This window comes from Scatophagus argus, chromosome 9 (genome assembly GCF_020382885.2).
Source record: "Scatophagus argus isolate fScaArg1 chromosome 9, fScaArg1.pri, whole genome shotgun sequence".
Lineage (NCBI taxonomy): Eukaryota > Metazoa > Chordata > Actinopteri > Scatophagidae > Scatophagus > Scatophagus argus.
Genome location: NC_058501.1, coordinates 19,514,003 through 19,528,581, shown reverse-complemented (window position 1 = coordinate 19,528,581; position 14,579 = coordinate 19,514,003). Strand labels below are relative to the sequence as shown.

The following is a 14,579-nucleotide window of genomic DNA, read 5'->3' as shown; positions in this document are numbered from 1 at the left end:
GAAAAAAAACTTACAGGACAAAAACACCTACACCATGTTTAATGACTAGACTGATATGACTCAGTCACTATCATTCAACAGTGGAGTTGCTTAATAAAGTACTAAAGTGGAGCAGGTCTCCATGTCTGATGACTTAGCCTAATGACCTAATATATTTCCCTGGACAAAAGAAGGGGAGGGAGCCTGAGTCACCCCAACTACAGCCTATATATTACAAAAAACAACCTTATCTTCCTATACCATGCATTCTGGTGCAGTTCTTTGCTCTTTGTAATTTTGGTGTGTGAAATTCTCTCTTGCGTAGTCTGGTTCTGCTTTTTAGAAAAGACCTGCCACTTGACCTGCCTGAAGGGACACACCAAAAAAACAACAACAGCAACATCACAGACACACATTCAGAGTTTAAATTTTTGTTAAATCTATAGCAAGCTTGACATCACGCAGAATGCAGATGTATGACTGAATGAGTGAGTGCAACAAACCTGGAGTAAAGTTTAGTCACGCTGCTGGTGCATACTGACTTTTGTCCTTTAAATATTTTTGTGGCTGCAGATAAACCATATTGTCATGCTCCATTTTAACCCTCACCTTTCATGAGCCGTGTTTTCTTTACAAACCTGTCGTACCTGTTCTCCACTGCCTCCCTCCGTCCTCCTTCTCCCCCCCCCTCTCTCAGAGTAGTGTATGACCCATCCTACTCCTTGCTGTTGACTTGCCATGACTAGCCTCAGGAAAAGTTGCTCAATGTTAATCTTTGACAAGTAGGAAGAAGGGCCTTGGCTGCCATATCTCTCAGTCTTAGACAACCGCAGTTTCAGTTCTCCTTCTGCTCAAGAGTGTGTTTGCTGCTTTGTGAAGGAATTACATATTCAAATCCAAAGGATAAAGACAGAAAGACACCATGGGTGAGTCAATCATATCGCTTTTTCTAATGTACTGGTGGAGTTTCTTGATGTTTTAATCCTCTCAGATGCCTGTTCGCTTTGATTCTAAAGATCTGGTGGTAAAACCCGAAGAGCACAATGTAAATATGTAGTGGATTTGTGTCTGTACAAAATGCTGATGATAGTACTTTTAACTGACTCACAAATAAAACTAAAGCAGTACTGTGTTAGACACCACTGCATAACAAATGCATTTGTGTGATCTGGAGAATTAGGGTCATTGTGTTTTTTGTATGTACGCATAGGTTTTTATCTAAGTGGCTGATTTTGTTTGTAATTTGTTGATTATTCAGTTGTGTAATGACATGGAAAATAGACTTTTCTACTTGTAAGGAATGATAAAAAAAAAAAAAAAAAGATTTATCAGTAACAATCTACATTTGCTCAAAGGCATTTTCCTTGGTTAGCCTCCACTGCATTGAGATTTGTCTTGGTTTTGAAATGTCAGGACACATTGCTTTGTGAAGCAAGTACACCAGCGTTTATACAAAGAATCTAATTTTCTGCCCCATTTACGGCCGCACTGCAGAGGTGCTGGTGCTGATCGACTTTGAGGGCACCATGGAAGATGAGATGACAGTGAGAGCAGGGGATGTGGTCAAAGACGTCACCAAGGCCAGCGAGGAGGGATGGCTGGAGGGGGAGCTGAGAGGGAAGAGAGGCATCTTCCCTGCCAACTTTGTCAAGGTGTGTTAACACTACGCAGCGTGCGACACTGTAACGTCACTGAGCTGTGTGTACATATGTGTTCATGTTTATCCACGTGTGTTAAAATATGATCCGTTTTGGTTTTTCATTGCAGGAGGTGCCAGTCTATTTGATGGGTGACAGCAAGAGGGAACCACGAAGCCTTAGAAAAAGTACAATGCTAAGTTTAAATTCTCAGCAATCTTTACGTTCTTCACTGTTATCAAATACTTTGTCCAAAAAGCACATGAAGTGTTCAAATTTTGAAAATTATTTTGCTTGACATACCAGACGATATTTAATGTGATCAGACGTTTTGGACAGATATGTTGGACCCAGGCAGTTTATGAGGCAAACACAAACACAATATGAGTCAATAATTGAAAAGAAAATAATTTTATCTTTTTAAAAAGACATAGCCGTTTGTCCACAAACATCTGCTCTTAAGTTTCACATTCCCCCAAAATGTAGTGAACTTTTACATCATTTTGTTGGTAGATAGTATCAGTTACTTCATTTGGAGTGAAACCCCTCATTTGCAAATAAATTAATCTGTTGGATACGTGTATGTATTCAAAATGCAGATTTAATTGCCTTCTGGCATCGCAGCGTCAAGCACATTAGGTCATTGTCAGTCAATCAGAGATAACTGTAGCATTTATTTAGATTAGTTAAAAATCTGCACACATTACAACATAAACGTCTTATCTCATCTCAAAACATGCCCTGGAAATAATTCAACAATCTATTTAAAAACAGGCTGGCTTTTCTTTTGTAACTTTTATGGTCTAAAAAGACAAGTGTTTAAGAATTGTGGTTAGTGTGGTGCAGGCACTCAGCGAGACAGTGCAGCAAGCAGGCTGACTGTAAATATACGTCTGCCACATCCGATTCTTCACCACACAAATCCTGATTATGATGTATGAAAAAAGAGCCGATGAAAACTGTCTTTGAGGGATTAGACACGTTAGAAACACGAATGAGTGCCAAGTGCTTTGCAGTCTCAGCGCTCTACTGTTGAGAATCGACTGTTCTGCCTCCCGTCAAGCTAAACACGCCATCATCGAGCTTTAGTTTCTCTTCTTCAGCATTACACGTGAATTGAAAACTTAACATCGCTCTGTTGATGTGGCTGGTGATTCTTTCTCTTTCCAGCTCAGAGGATGAAACAGACGAGGAAATGCGAGGTAACGTATGCCTACAACCCCGCGCATGAAGATGAGCTGGAGCTGGAAGTTGGGGAGATTATAGAGATCATCAGAGAGGTAGAGTCTTCCCTCTTATTGCTATTCAAACAGTCACGCTTGATCTCAAATAATACAGCACTGATGTTATGCCAACAATATGTGGTAGTCTCCTGTTTACTTCCTGGTTGCTTAAGTAGCACAGTCAGTCTGGTTTGGTTATTGTGGTATTTTATTTTTCAAAAGCATGTTTCCTGTTCATAGAAACGATGATTTAATCGGATCAGATCTTAAATAATCTGATTGTAATCCCTGGAAGGTACACTGGATGCTGATGTTAGTGTGCTACAAAATGCTATACTCAAATCTCTCCTTGATATCGTTTACACAACAGATTGAAGATGGATGGTGGATGGGGATGAAAAATGGCAAAGTGGGAGCGTTTCCGTCAAATTTTGTCCAAGAAATTTTTGTTTCACCTAAAAGTTGGTAAAGCCAAAACTTCAGCTTATTATTTTGCACCTTTTTCCACACATATATAAACTCATCATTACTGCTCTTCTTTTTACAGACGTCAAGCACAATGAAGGCAAGGCAAGACCTAAGCTCGCTAATGCAGTATTCAATAAAGAGGTACATAAAGCATAGAAAACCTTTCTGAAACACAAGAATTGCTTACCGTGGACTTAATATACTTCGTTTGTGTCCTCATATAGATATCTCAAAGGACAAGTGTAAGAAACAAAGAAAAAAATTGTAAGTTCCCTCTTTTTTTTAATAAATCATATCACACAAGCTGCTATAAAGCATATGCTCGCTCTCAAACTGTTTGCACATGGACGGGGACACCCTGACTTTAGGCACAGTTTCTATTTTTGAACAGCGTTTCAAAAGCAACTCGACAGGTCTGTTTATACCCAGACACACCGTCATCATCATGTGACAAGTGGTAATTCCCGTACTTTTACCTGAATGGTTTATTGGCCCGGTCACATCTAAATACATACAGTAGTGTGGCCTGATTAATCACTGCACAGAGAGTCACGTCATAGTGAAACATTCCTCTGGGATCAAGGTTTACAGCTTTTATCTCCACCTGTCATAACCTCATTCCGACTAAGTGATGTGAAGGTTGTACACAAGGATGATAAGATTAGTCATCAGTGTTCCTGCCACACATGTGCTATAATGCTTAGGTTTCATGTCATCTCTTATACTATGTCTTCTCAGTAACAGAATGTTGCCAAGTCATGTTTGACTACAAGGCCAAAGCACAGGATGAGCTGGATATGAAAAAAGGAGACATCGTCGTGATACTGACAAAGGTTTGGACACCGTGTGTTGTTATTTTCTGGCATTGTTTTACATCGCGTTTTCCCATGATGTCATACCTTTAATAGACTCATAAACTCCTCTGGGTGCAATTTCTTACAAAGCAGCTGCAGGTGTATCATTATTGTTTATCCAGTCAAACTAGTTATGTCACTTTTAAGGAAATCATGCGACACGGCGCACAAGATGACGCACATTTCTTGTTTTTAATGACAAAAATGTGGCAGTTTTCCAAAGATAATGCATGACAGGAAAAAGATTTCTGAGATGCCTCGGGTGATAAATTGATAAAAAGGCAGCCATGTTTTGCTTGACCATTTGGTAACCTCTTGAGCAGCAATTTCACGTCCCAAAGGGCACCACTATGTTTGAGCTTCTGATGTGACTCTTTAATCTCCATGTGAAGGAAACAGAAGATGAAGGCTGGTGGGAGGGAGAGCTAAACGGACGCCGTGGTTTCTTTCCTGATAACTTTGTCATGGTGATACCACCAGTAGGCAGTCTGCAAGTGAGTGGACTAAAATACATTGTCAACAATATCACTGTGGGACCGGACTATTCAAGATTCGACAATTGCATTGTGCTAACATGGAACTATGGGCATACTTTACAGTAATTCATACCTGCTGTACTTTTTTAATATTTTCAAATGGTTCAAAATACAAAGTAGCTGTAGCTGGCTGGCATTTGTGTTACTTTAGCAAGTCTGCAGCCAGTATGTAGTGAGTCATGGGTGTCTTTAACATCCACTGTTTTGGAATTACTCACTCAAAATTCCCTCAGTGGAAAGAGTGTGTAAAATAGAGATGCCTTTAATTCACAAGGGGACGTACTTGCTAACCTGTTTGAGTTTTTTGTTTGTCTTTCTCTAGTCTAAGACCACAAGCCAACCTCCTGCACGCAACAGCGACAAGAAACCCTCAGGTAAGAAAACAGCATGTTGCATTGGTCAAACACTGCGCCTCGGGAACAAAAGCTGCTTGACAGAGTGGGGAGCTACCAGGCTTTATGTTTTAGAGGTTTTCTTCTGACTCATAGCTTCTGGCTGCAGTGGTGTTTAGCCTGGCAGTGGGCTGACAGTCTGGACTGTTGTTTTAGTGGAGGGAGTGCTTGGCAGAAATGTTGCTTGGGTTCAGTATTTGGTATAAAAGCAGCCAAAATGGCCTCCCAATCAACTTCATTTCAACGTGAAGCTGAAACAAACAAACCCCTGCAGTATTAAGTCACTACATTAATTAACTGAGCTTCTGTTTCCTCCATTTTCACCTGCGTTCAAGTACACCAGACAACTCCAGAACTGTAGATTAGTATGATAATGATGTGTTTGTACTTTTCTTGAATAGTTCTATCTAATGCTTACTTGTTTCGACTTGACTACAACTTGGAGGCAAATATTACACGTTGCACTCCACTGTGTTTATCTGACAGCTTTATTTAACTGTAGCCACACCTCTACCAGCAGCAACATAAAAACACACATCAGTGTTATCTGACCATTTTGCCAGTGCTGACTTTAGCCTGAATAACTTTTACACCGTTTTTATTCATCATTACAAGAAAGAAAAGACTAGTTTTACTGAATGAGGAAATAATTTGGAGTTTTGCCAACATGTTCCTGACACAGTGATCTTCTGTTTTTAGATTAAATGAACCTTACATAACAGTGCAAGCTAACTAGAACATATATAAAGATTAACGTCTGACAATGTCCCATATCAGGGTTGATGTGCGTCAGAAGGTTCTGGCCTCCACCTTATACCATTTTCACTTACCAAAGAAAAAAAAAACAAAACGTTAATTTCCATTTTGCAATCACAGGCATTTTGCAGTTGCACGCAACTCCATTCCTGGTAACACCTGAGGGTTTGACTAACACCTGGAACAATCACTACCTTCCTGTGCCCGTAATGACTTGGCAACGGGTGATATTTCTAGTCCTTTCAGTTGTGAGACAGAAAGCTAACACTAACAAGATTCAAAGTCAATAACATTGTGTATGGCTGACATACAGCAATATAGTTTGACAGTATGTTTAACAACAGGACTTTTTGACTATCCAGCCATGTCATTGTCTCAAACACATGACTCATCCTCATCCTAAGTAGTTCGGAAAATATGTAATGATCGCATAGTGTCAGCAAAGTCAGAGAGGCCGCGTAGGCCGCTTGCAGCTTGTGTGTTACAGTTGCCATCCTGTGGTGAGGATGAGGCACTAAAGGACTGAATGCACCCAGCGTTGATATTCAGATTTTTTTTTTTTTCCTCATGTAAATCATTTCTAATGTCGAGATGTCCACAGCCACCGCTTTTACACAGAATGAATAACAAACATTTTCACTGGAACTATTTACGATGTGTCCATTATCAGGAATTAACTGACACCTCAGTCAATCAAAATCCAATATTCACCAAGACCGTGGCATAACCTACCATTAAGCACAAGAGTCCATTTGGTCACCAGGCCAAGGTGAGATAACTGAATTGAATTGAACTGAATCAACCTATATTGATCCCTGAGGGTGGGGGGAATTAGTTTGTCCCAGCATCACAGTAAGTAAAAGGCAAAAACAGTATATAAATAAACAGATAAAAGTCTCCTTGACACACACAGTAAAACTCAGTAAAAATTAAGGTCAGTTAGGACGCACAGATCTGGAGGCTACATGTGTGTCGTAAAGTCTGATAGCCTCAGGCAGATAAGCGACTTTCGCAGATTTTATTCGGGTTTGTCACCAACTTTGACTCAATGTAATATTGTTTTTGGGAAGTAGATTTTCCTTGCAAAAGTTTGGATTATTTGCGTATAAGAGTTGTTGTGATCGTCATCCCTCGATGTATCCTCATAGTTATGATGGCCAGAATTTTACTTGTTTAGTTGGTGATTACAAATAAGAGTGAACGATCATTTACAGCCTTTGAAACAATAAGATGTAGAAATCAGATCTGCAAGCCACGCAGAGCAGGATGTGGCTTCTTGTCAGGTTTCAGCTGAGGAGTGCTGTCAGTGGTACAACTTGCAAGTCTCATAATTTGTATTTGTGGCTCATTACACTCATTACAGCGTTTTTCTTTTTCCCCGCACAGTATCACTCATAAGATTTCACAGGAAGTCTCAGACTTAGATGGGGGGATGGTTGGGCTGGTCATGTGACACGGTTCGGGAGTCTTGGAGGAAACAAGGGGGTGGGGGGATGGAGGAGAGTTCTGTCACAGAGATTTTCACAACAGCACGAGAGGCAACACTTCAGCTGCTGCTGTGTGGATGGTTTGCTTGAGAGGGAATGTTGCACAATGCTTTGAACACTCAAGGTAGGCTTCCTGTGTTCTCATTTGGTCCGTTATGCATCTCTGAGTGTGAAGCGTTATGCAAAGTGTGTTATGCTCTTTATTAGGGCTGTGAATTAAAGCAGTTTTACTTTACTTAGATATGTGCTTATATTTCTTTAGCAGAGCTGTAACCAGGCTCCTCAACCTCTTCTGCTGGAAATAAGCACTTGTCTTGCATGGCAAATAGGAACCTCTCACATTACCTTCAGTTCACTGAGCTTCCTAATTCAAGCATCTATTCTCTCAGAGTCTAAAGCAAAGTCCTCTCAGAGGCTGTATTTTTTTCTGTGAGCTGGGCCAGAGTGCCTATCCCCGAGGAACTTGTTGAGACCCTTGGGTACCGTTACTTCACTGCTATTGGATACAGCTGTGACCTGATCTGCTCCAGTGATGTGCACAACTTTGCCTTCCCATGCAACGGCTCATAAACTAATTTACAGTTTAATTAAAAGACCAGAAGCATTGTTTCTTTTTTTCGCCACCACATTAAATAATAATACTTTCTGGAATAAACAAATTAAAATTCTTGACTAACAAAATAAGCCCGTAGCTTTTTCCTGGCAGTGTTACGGCTCTCCAAAGCAATGAAAACAATAATACATTAACATGTGGGTTGATGTCAAAACAAGCAGAACAGATAATATATCAGCAGGGAGGAGCCACACCTGCATGAGGTGTGCAAACAAACTTTTATTTATCAAAGGCAGATTTGCTGAGCAGCAATGCTCCTTTTAGCAGCAGCCTGCTATATTAATACTATTATTCATAACGTCACCAGTGACAGTTTCTATTTGTGCTAATGGTTCAATCACTGCTACTTTTTCAGTGAAGACAGAGGACTCAGCTATGGAGAAAGGTGGCCCACTAAAGACAAAAGGTATAAATGGTAGTTGCTCTTATTATACTTACACTGTAACATTAACGTGATGCATTCCTTTCAAAGTCAACAATATTGCGGATTAATGTGATGGACTTGCTTTACAGATGATAAACCAGAGGTTAAGGACCTGAGAAGCAATCCTCCAACAAAAGTCAAGCTGCCATCCATCAGCAAGCCCAGTCCACCTCCAGTCAAAGAAAAACCCAACAAAGTTTTACCCAAGTGAGTGAAAGCGTCTCTGATACCGTGTGTCTTAACTAATCTGTGAGCAAAACCACTAAAGACTTACGAGAGAATTTGTCTGCCAACTCGGGGACATGAACGGTAATTCATGTGCAAACTTTCTAAAGCAAAAGGCCTTCAGGAAATGTCAGGAACACTTTCTTCTCTTTGGTCTGGCATGCAGAGCGGTGCCTTTAGATGTTAAAGGTTTTGGTAGCCGCCACTGGTTGCCACGGTGCCCTTAAAGAAGAATGCCAGGATGCCCGACCTTTAGCTGCTCAGTGGAAACTCTGGGATGAGTCAGATAGGACCTAAACAGACGAGAGCAGCCCATTTCCTGTTTCCTGAGCAAAACGCACACAAACACAAGCAGGCTCACACACAACTGAGAAAACAAAAACTGCCCTGTCTTAAGGGAGCTGCTAATGAAGAACAAGCTTTTTTTTCTGAAAATTGTTTCCTACCAAATGTGTTAAGACATAATTTTCCAGTTTACTACAACTTTATCTTTTTTAACTTTTTTTAAAAAGTTCAATCTTCCTCATAAACCTCGTATCAGGTCTAATCAAAGCATAAAAGATCACTGAAGTAAAGTTGCGGCTCTGGAGATCTGCCATCATTGGTCACGAGCTGTGAAAGTGAAATGTATGCCAGGACAAAATAAGATAGCTGTACCCGCCACTCTCTGCACCTGCACCCGTCTTAATGTAGGCAACTGAAAACCACATTCAAAGTGGGTTTTTATTTCCCTTGAGAATGTGAAGTATGTCTTGCACACTAGTTTTCTTTCACCAAAAATGCAATCACAGAATTTGAGATACATTCCTCACTTTTTTTTTCTTATTTACTTTAATCAAAGGTTGACGTAAATTTAAATCTCATAAAACTGCACTTTTATTTTCCGTAGAGCCAACGGAGATGTCGCTCCTGCTTCACCAAAACAGCCGGAGGAGAAAGCGACTGACCAGTTTGATGGAATGGATTTGCAGACTGAAAAGCTGAGTCATCCCACAGCAAATAGAGCCAAACCCCCTCAGAGGAGACCACCATCAGGCCTGGTCACAGCAGTCCACGTGAGTGACACACTCATTGTCTTATCACTTGTCACTTTCCTTCAAGTATGAACAACACAGAAGGGACACAATGAACCCTTAACTGCGGCAGGACGCGCTGACAACCTGCCAAACCACATGAGTAGCGCTAACCGCCATTTCTATGGACAACCTTTGCAACTTCAGATTATCACCGTATCAACGAGGCAACTCCCTACTTTATCTAGTGTATACTTTCCAATTATAAGAACTTATTGTTTTTTTCCATTCAGGGGAGCAAGACTTTCTTAAAATACAACTGAACACATTTATTGGTGCCTTGCTTTTCAGAGCCCATATGGTGCTTTAGTGTTATGCCAGTCTGCAGTCCACATTACTGATGTATTTCCATGTCAAGTTACACCATAAGGACAAAAGTACTGGGACACACCTCTTTATTATTTAATTCAGGTGTGGTATGGGGCTGGTTTAGAGGTTGAGCTTGGCCCCTTACTTCCAGTGAGGGGAAATCTTAATGCTTCAGCATACCAAGACATTTTGGACAATGCTATGCTTCCAACTTTGTGACAAAAGTTTGTTGAAGGCCCTTTTCTATTCCAACATGGCTGTGCCCCAGTGCACAAAGCAAAGTCCATACAGACATGGCTGGATGAGTTGGTGACAAGCGACTCCATATTAATTTCTGTGTATTTAGAATGGGCGGTCCCTGTGTAATGGTCAGGCGTCTGAATACTTTTGTCCCTACAGTGTATTTTCAGCACAGTTTGCTATTCATTAACAGCTAATAGTTCTGTGCCATGAATGATAAATGTTAGCTCCTCTGGGCTCTGTTACCAATACTAGTACCTAGGTTCAGCAGTCATACAGAGAGAGAGGAAGAGATCAATTCTGCACTTGCAATACTTCAGAATAGAGAAACACATCTTGTAGCCACAAGATGTGTTTGCTCAACAGAAACAAGTCCTGACCTGAACTCTATGGATTACTGAAAGTCTTTCTTGGAAACAAAGGAATTCATTCTTCAAAGTATCTTTATCTTTTCAGTCCTGATACAGATACCTGGGCTTTGGGTATCTGCTGATTTAATTTAATTAAAAGATATATAAGATGAGACAGTAGGGACACAGAGAATGATGAGCATCTCCTGGACAGGTGTACATACCTTGCAGTGCATTATTATATACTGTTGAGCCTTCATCCTATCAGGCCTAGTGCCAGACTGTACTTACTTAAGCTTGTTGTTATGTTTGAAATGTTTCTAAATGTTTCTGTTGCTATTTAAATCAATACTGGACCAAAACCTGATCAGTATCAGACCAGTGCATCCCTATTTCTATGGTTTGTACATGGCTTTCCAAAAGACAGACACAGGTCTAAAGTTGACATGGTTTAGGAATAAGATTCCCTGAGGCTGGTTGTGAGGAATGATTGTTTGCATTGTTTATCTTTAAAGCATGTCTTATGCTCCTTTGCAGGCCCAGATTGCCACTGATCAGACAGAACCAGAATTATCACAAAAAAAGATACAGACAGAGAAATTACCTGCTTTACAAAAGGTTTGTGACACTGGCTGCTTCAGTAAAGCATCTAACATATTTTGTACAGTGTATTTTACATTTCATTTGGATGAGTTAATATTTTAGCATAAAGCCACTGAAGTTCAGTAGTCTATACAATGTCACAAAGACACCAAATACATTACAGGGTACAGAAAATCTCCTGCCATCTCCTGCAAAGCCCAGTCGACCCAAGACGCCGCCTCAAGTTCAACCAGCACCAGCAGAAGCAGCACCCAAAGTAGCTGTGGATGGCAGAACTGTGACCCATAAAGAAGAACCATCTATGGAAAGCCTGCATGCTGAGGTCAGAGAGCTGAGGATGGCTCTGGAGCTGCTACAGGCACGACATGAGTGAGTAATATCCATTGTGGGTATTTTTAAACCCCGAGCAACTGATTCAGTTTATCAGAAAGGTGTATGCAAGAAGAGAAAAGCTACTGTATTGTTAAAAATCTTGTCAAAGAAAATCATACAAAAGGGACAATACAACACTCAAGCTTCTCTTTGTCCCCGACTCAGAAGGCACAGAGGGACTTTTCCATCCCAAATGAATTTTTGGTGTTTGTGGACACTGGCAGATACAGGAAGTGACTAATCAAAGCCTAAGGGAGCAATCTGAGCTTTGTACTAAATTTAAACGTTCAGTCCAGAGGGAAAAAAAAATGGACTGAACAGTGTTAGAAGTATTGGATTTGAACCATCACAGACGCCTGGTTGGTTAACATGCTGTGTGCAGCTGCAGACACATGAATGATTTCATGGCCACTGAACGTCTGAACCCTAAAGGTGTGAAAAAAACATCTTTCCATTTTTGCTTAACAGCTTGTTGTTTTTCATCTTAAAGCACACACCCACAGTCCACCCACACATTTGTTTCACTTACTAAACTGATGCAACTTGTAATCATTTTTATGGACCCACTGAGTATTGTGAAACCCAGTAATTCCCAGTATAGCTCCACCTTGCTTTAGCCCGACAACAGGTTCAATCAGTTACTCAAATCAAGCGCTGGGCAACCACACCAGGCCATAAATGTTTGTAAAGGTGTGAACATGGCTACCTGCCAAAATCAGTGTTTCATCAAGAAATTAATTTATATCTGTTGTCATGTTGTAGACGTTCCAGAATTTGCAATTTAGAGATGAATAGTAATAAAGCTAAAGAAACGCTGCTGAAGACAATCCTGTCTGCTCTGTTGAAGCGTACTCTCTTGCTGAGTGTCAACTTTCATCATGGTGTCATACTGGAATCAAGTTAGAAACACTTGTGATGTTAACATTTGATTTTGTACCTGGAGAAGGTAAAACTTCTCTCACGCACTCTTGTTTAACTCATTTTAGGTCTCTACTAACTCCTCTTGCAAATATTCTGGCAGCTGCTTCACGCTCCAAACTAACCTGTAACTGTGTCTGTCTGCTGATTGCTGCTGACTAGGCTTGTATAGCTTTTTCAAACTAAACAGCTGCCTGCTGTGGCCAAAAAGACCGGTGAGGGCAAACGAAAACAGAAAATCAAAGGCATCATTACCAAAAACAATGAACAATGAGTTTAAACTTGCATTAAGCTTCATAAAGCTGACAGGAGCTGCAAATTCAGGTGTCAGTTCTCCATAGGTTCATCACCACGAGCGACCACTTTCACATTGTTACATTATTTTATGATACACTGTTATAAAAACAATATTGATCATAGACACTTTAAAGACATGTTAACTGTAAAACCAGCCCAAACAGGACAATTATCCAATGTGCTTTTCACTTCTGAAGATTAATTGGCGCAATCATAAACAAGGATATTTCTGTTTCTTCTAATTCATCCCCACTAGAAACGTGATATTCTAAATTCCTATACCTTCACTTATTCATTTGACTTGTAGCCCGTATGTACAGTAGCACAGCTTGACCTTGAGTACCCACATCTGCAAACTTTTTGTTTCTTTCTCTCTTTGATCAGGCAAGACATGCAGGAAATGAAAGAAGAATTGAGGGAGGAGAGAAACAAACGGCTGGCACTGCAGGTCAGTGAGGCATTCATTCGTATTTACTGCCTACTGCGTATTGCAACAAGAAAGAATACAGAAGTTGTGGTTCCCAAGATCATGACTTTGGTATAACTAAAAAAAAAAAATGTCTTTCCCACACAGGAAGACGTGCAGAGTTTGAAGATGAAGCATTAAGTGCAACACAGACTGTGACTGGGCAGGCTGTCTGACACTGTGCCACACAGGCTGCCGTACTGCAAATTTAAACAAGATGAACATTTTTCCAACATGGGCTGGGGATTGAGAAGAGAAGACAACAGAGTCCTCCCATTGCTGACACACATATGAGGGCTTAATTACAAAGCATAGCTGGACACAGGATCAAGCTGGACCAGAGAAACCTGATCCTTCAACAGATTTTAACATGAAGTACTGTTAAAATTTTTATACATTTGATTGCTGGAAATCACGAATCTTGGTCCTAAGTGGGTTACACTTTGTTACCGATCTGATGTTTTACACTGTTCTTTTTTGACTGTCAAATTCATTAGTATGATTTACTGCTCATTCACAACATTAATCAGCAAAACGTGTAATATATGCTGCTGTACATAAGAGGAAGTATTGTGATGTCTTTTGCAAAGACCTAAAATACAGTTTTAAGTCATCCAAACGGGTATTGTTAAATGAATGTCAATAACATGGGCTGATATCCAGGTAATTTTATATTTCCACACCAGAATGTAATGTCGCATTACTCCACTGGGGGGCACTGTATGATAATTCTACACAGAGAGAATCCTGAACTTCTGCAGGACTGGTGGAAATGGACTGCCACAAGTGACCTGACATTATAAAACAGAAAATATATTTTATTCAGAAAAGTAAATGTTTTAAGATTTAAGTAAACGACTGATGTTAATGAATAGTGCTTTGACGAAGCAAGGGTCTAGTGGAAACACTAAAAGAATTATAGAGAGCTTGTGGTCATCTGCACTTATGCATTTAAGAGGAAAAGCGATCCTGTGTCACTTAGGAAAACTGACTCACTCTGAAAACTCTGAACGCAGTGACTCATCGAGACTGATGTAGAGAGCGTGGGAGAGAATTAATGAGAAATTCCTTGCACCCACCACAGAGCTATTTAACTTGAACATATTTGGACCGCGTCAACTTCAGAGTAAGATGTACAGATTTGGTTTTGGCTCCGAATGGTGGTGGTGGTGCTGATGTGCTCGTGTCTAAGCCTACTAGTGTCGCCCACTCCAGAGCACATCTGGACAACATCTGGAGCTCATCAGGGACCGGGTGCTTCTGAAAGTGCCATGGGAACAAACTATTTTTAAATACCGTGTTGAATAATGGTCATGAAGGGCACACTCGCTTGTGGACAAGGAGTGAAATAAATGAA

General features: G+C 40.5%; 1 protein-coding gene across 2 annotated transcripts; it reads left to right on the top strand.

Annotated features, from left to right (window-relative positions):
- The first annotated feature begins 738 nt into the window (after window positions 1-738).
- Window positions 739-13,841, top strand: sh3d21 (SH3 domain containing 21). Of its 2 annotated transcripts, none has more exons than XM_046398949.1 (17): window positions 739-905; window positions 1,474-1,631; window positions 1,747-1,804; window positions 2,787-2,896; window positions 3,210-3,300; window positions 3,387-3,448; window positions 3,532-3,571; window positions 4,046-4,140; window positions 4,554-4,655; window positions 5,020-5,071; window positions 8,301-8,360; window positions 8,459-8,576; window positions 9,484-9,649; window positions 11,104-11,184; window positions 11,333-11,538; window positions 13,141-13,204; window positions 13,331-13,841. In XM_046398949.1, exons 1-17 carry the CDS (start codon window positions 902-904, stop codon window positions 13,361-13,363), a joined length of 1,500 nt encoding a protein of 499 aa, XP_046254905.1. In that variant the 5' UTR covers window positions 739-901; the 3' UTR covers window positions 13,364-13,841. The 2 variants fall into 2 exon arrangements, with proteins under 2 accessions (XP_046254905.1, XP_046254906.1); XM_046398950.1 differs by having other exon boundaries at window positions 740-905; window positions 8,301-8,351.
- Window positions 13,842-14,579: the final 738 nt, after the last annotated feature.

What these genes read in the sequence shown, in the direction of transcription:
- sh3d21 (XM_046398949.1), top strand. An exon ending in TTATAGAGATCATCAGAGAG is followed by an intron (nt 2,897 to 3,209) that starts GTAGAGTCTTCC and finishes TTTACACAACAG; the next exon opens with ATTGAAGATGGATGGTGGAT. An exon ending in AATTTTTGTTTCACCTAAAA is followed by an intron (nt 3,301 to 3,386) that starts GTTGGTAAAGCC and finishes TTCTTTTTACAG; the next exon opens with ACGTCAAGCACAATGAAGGC.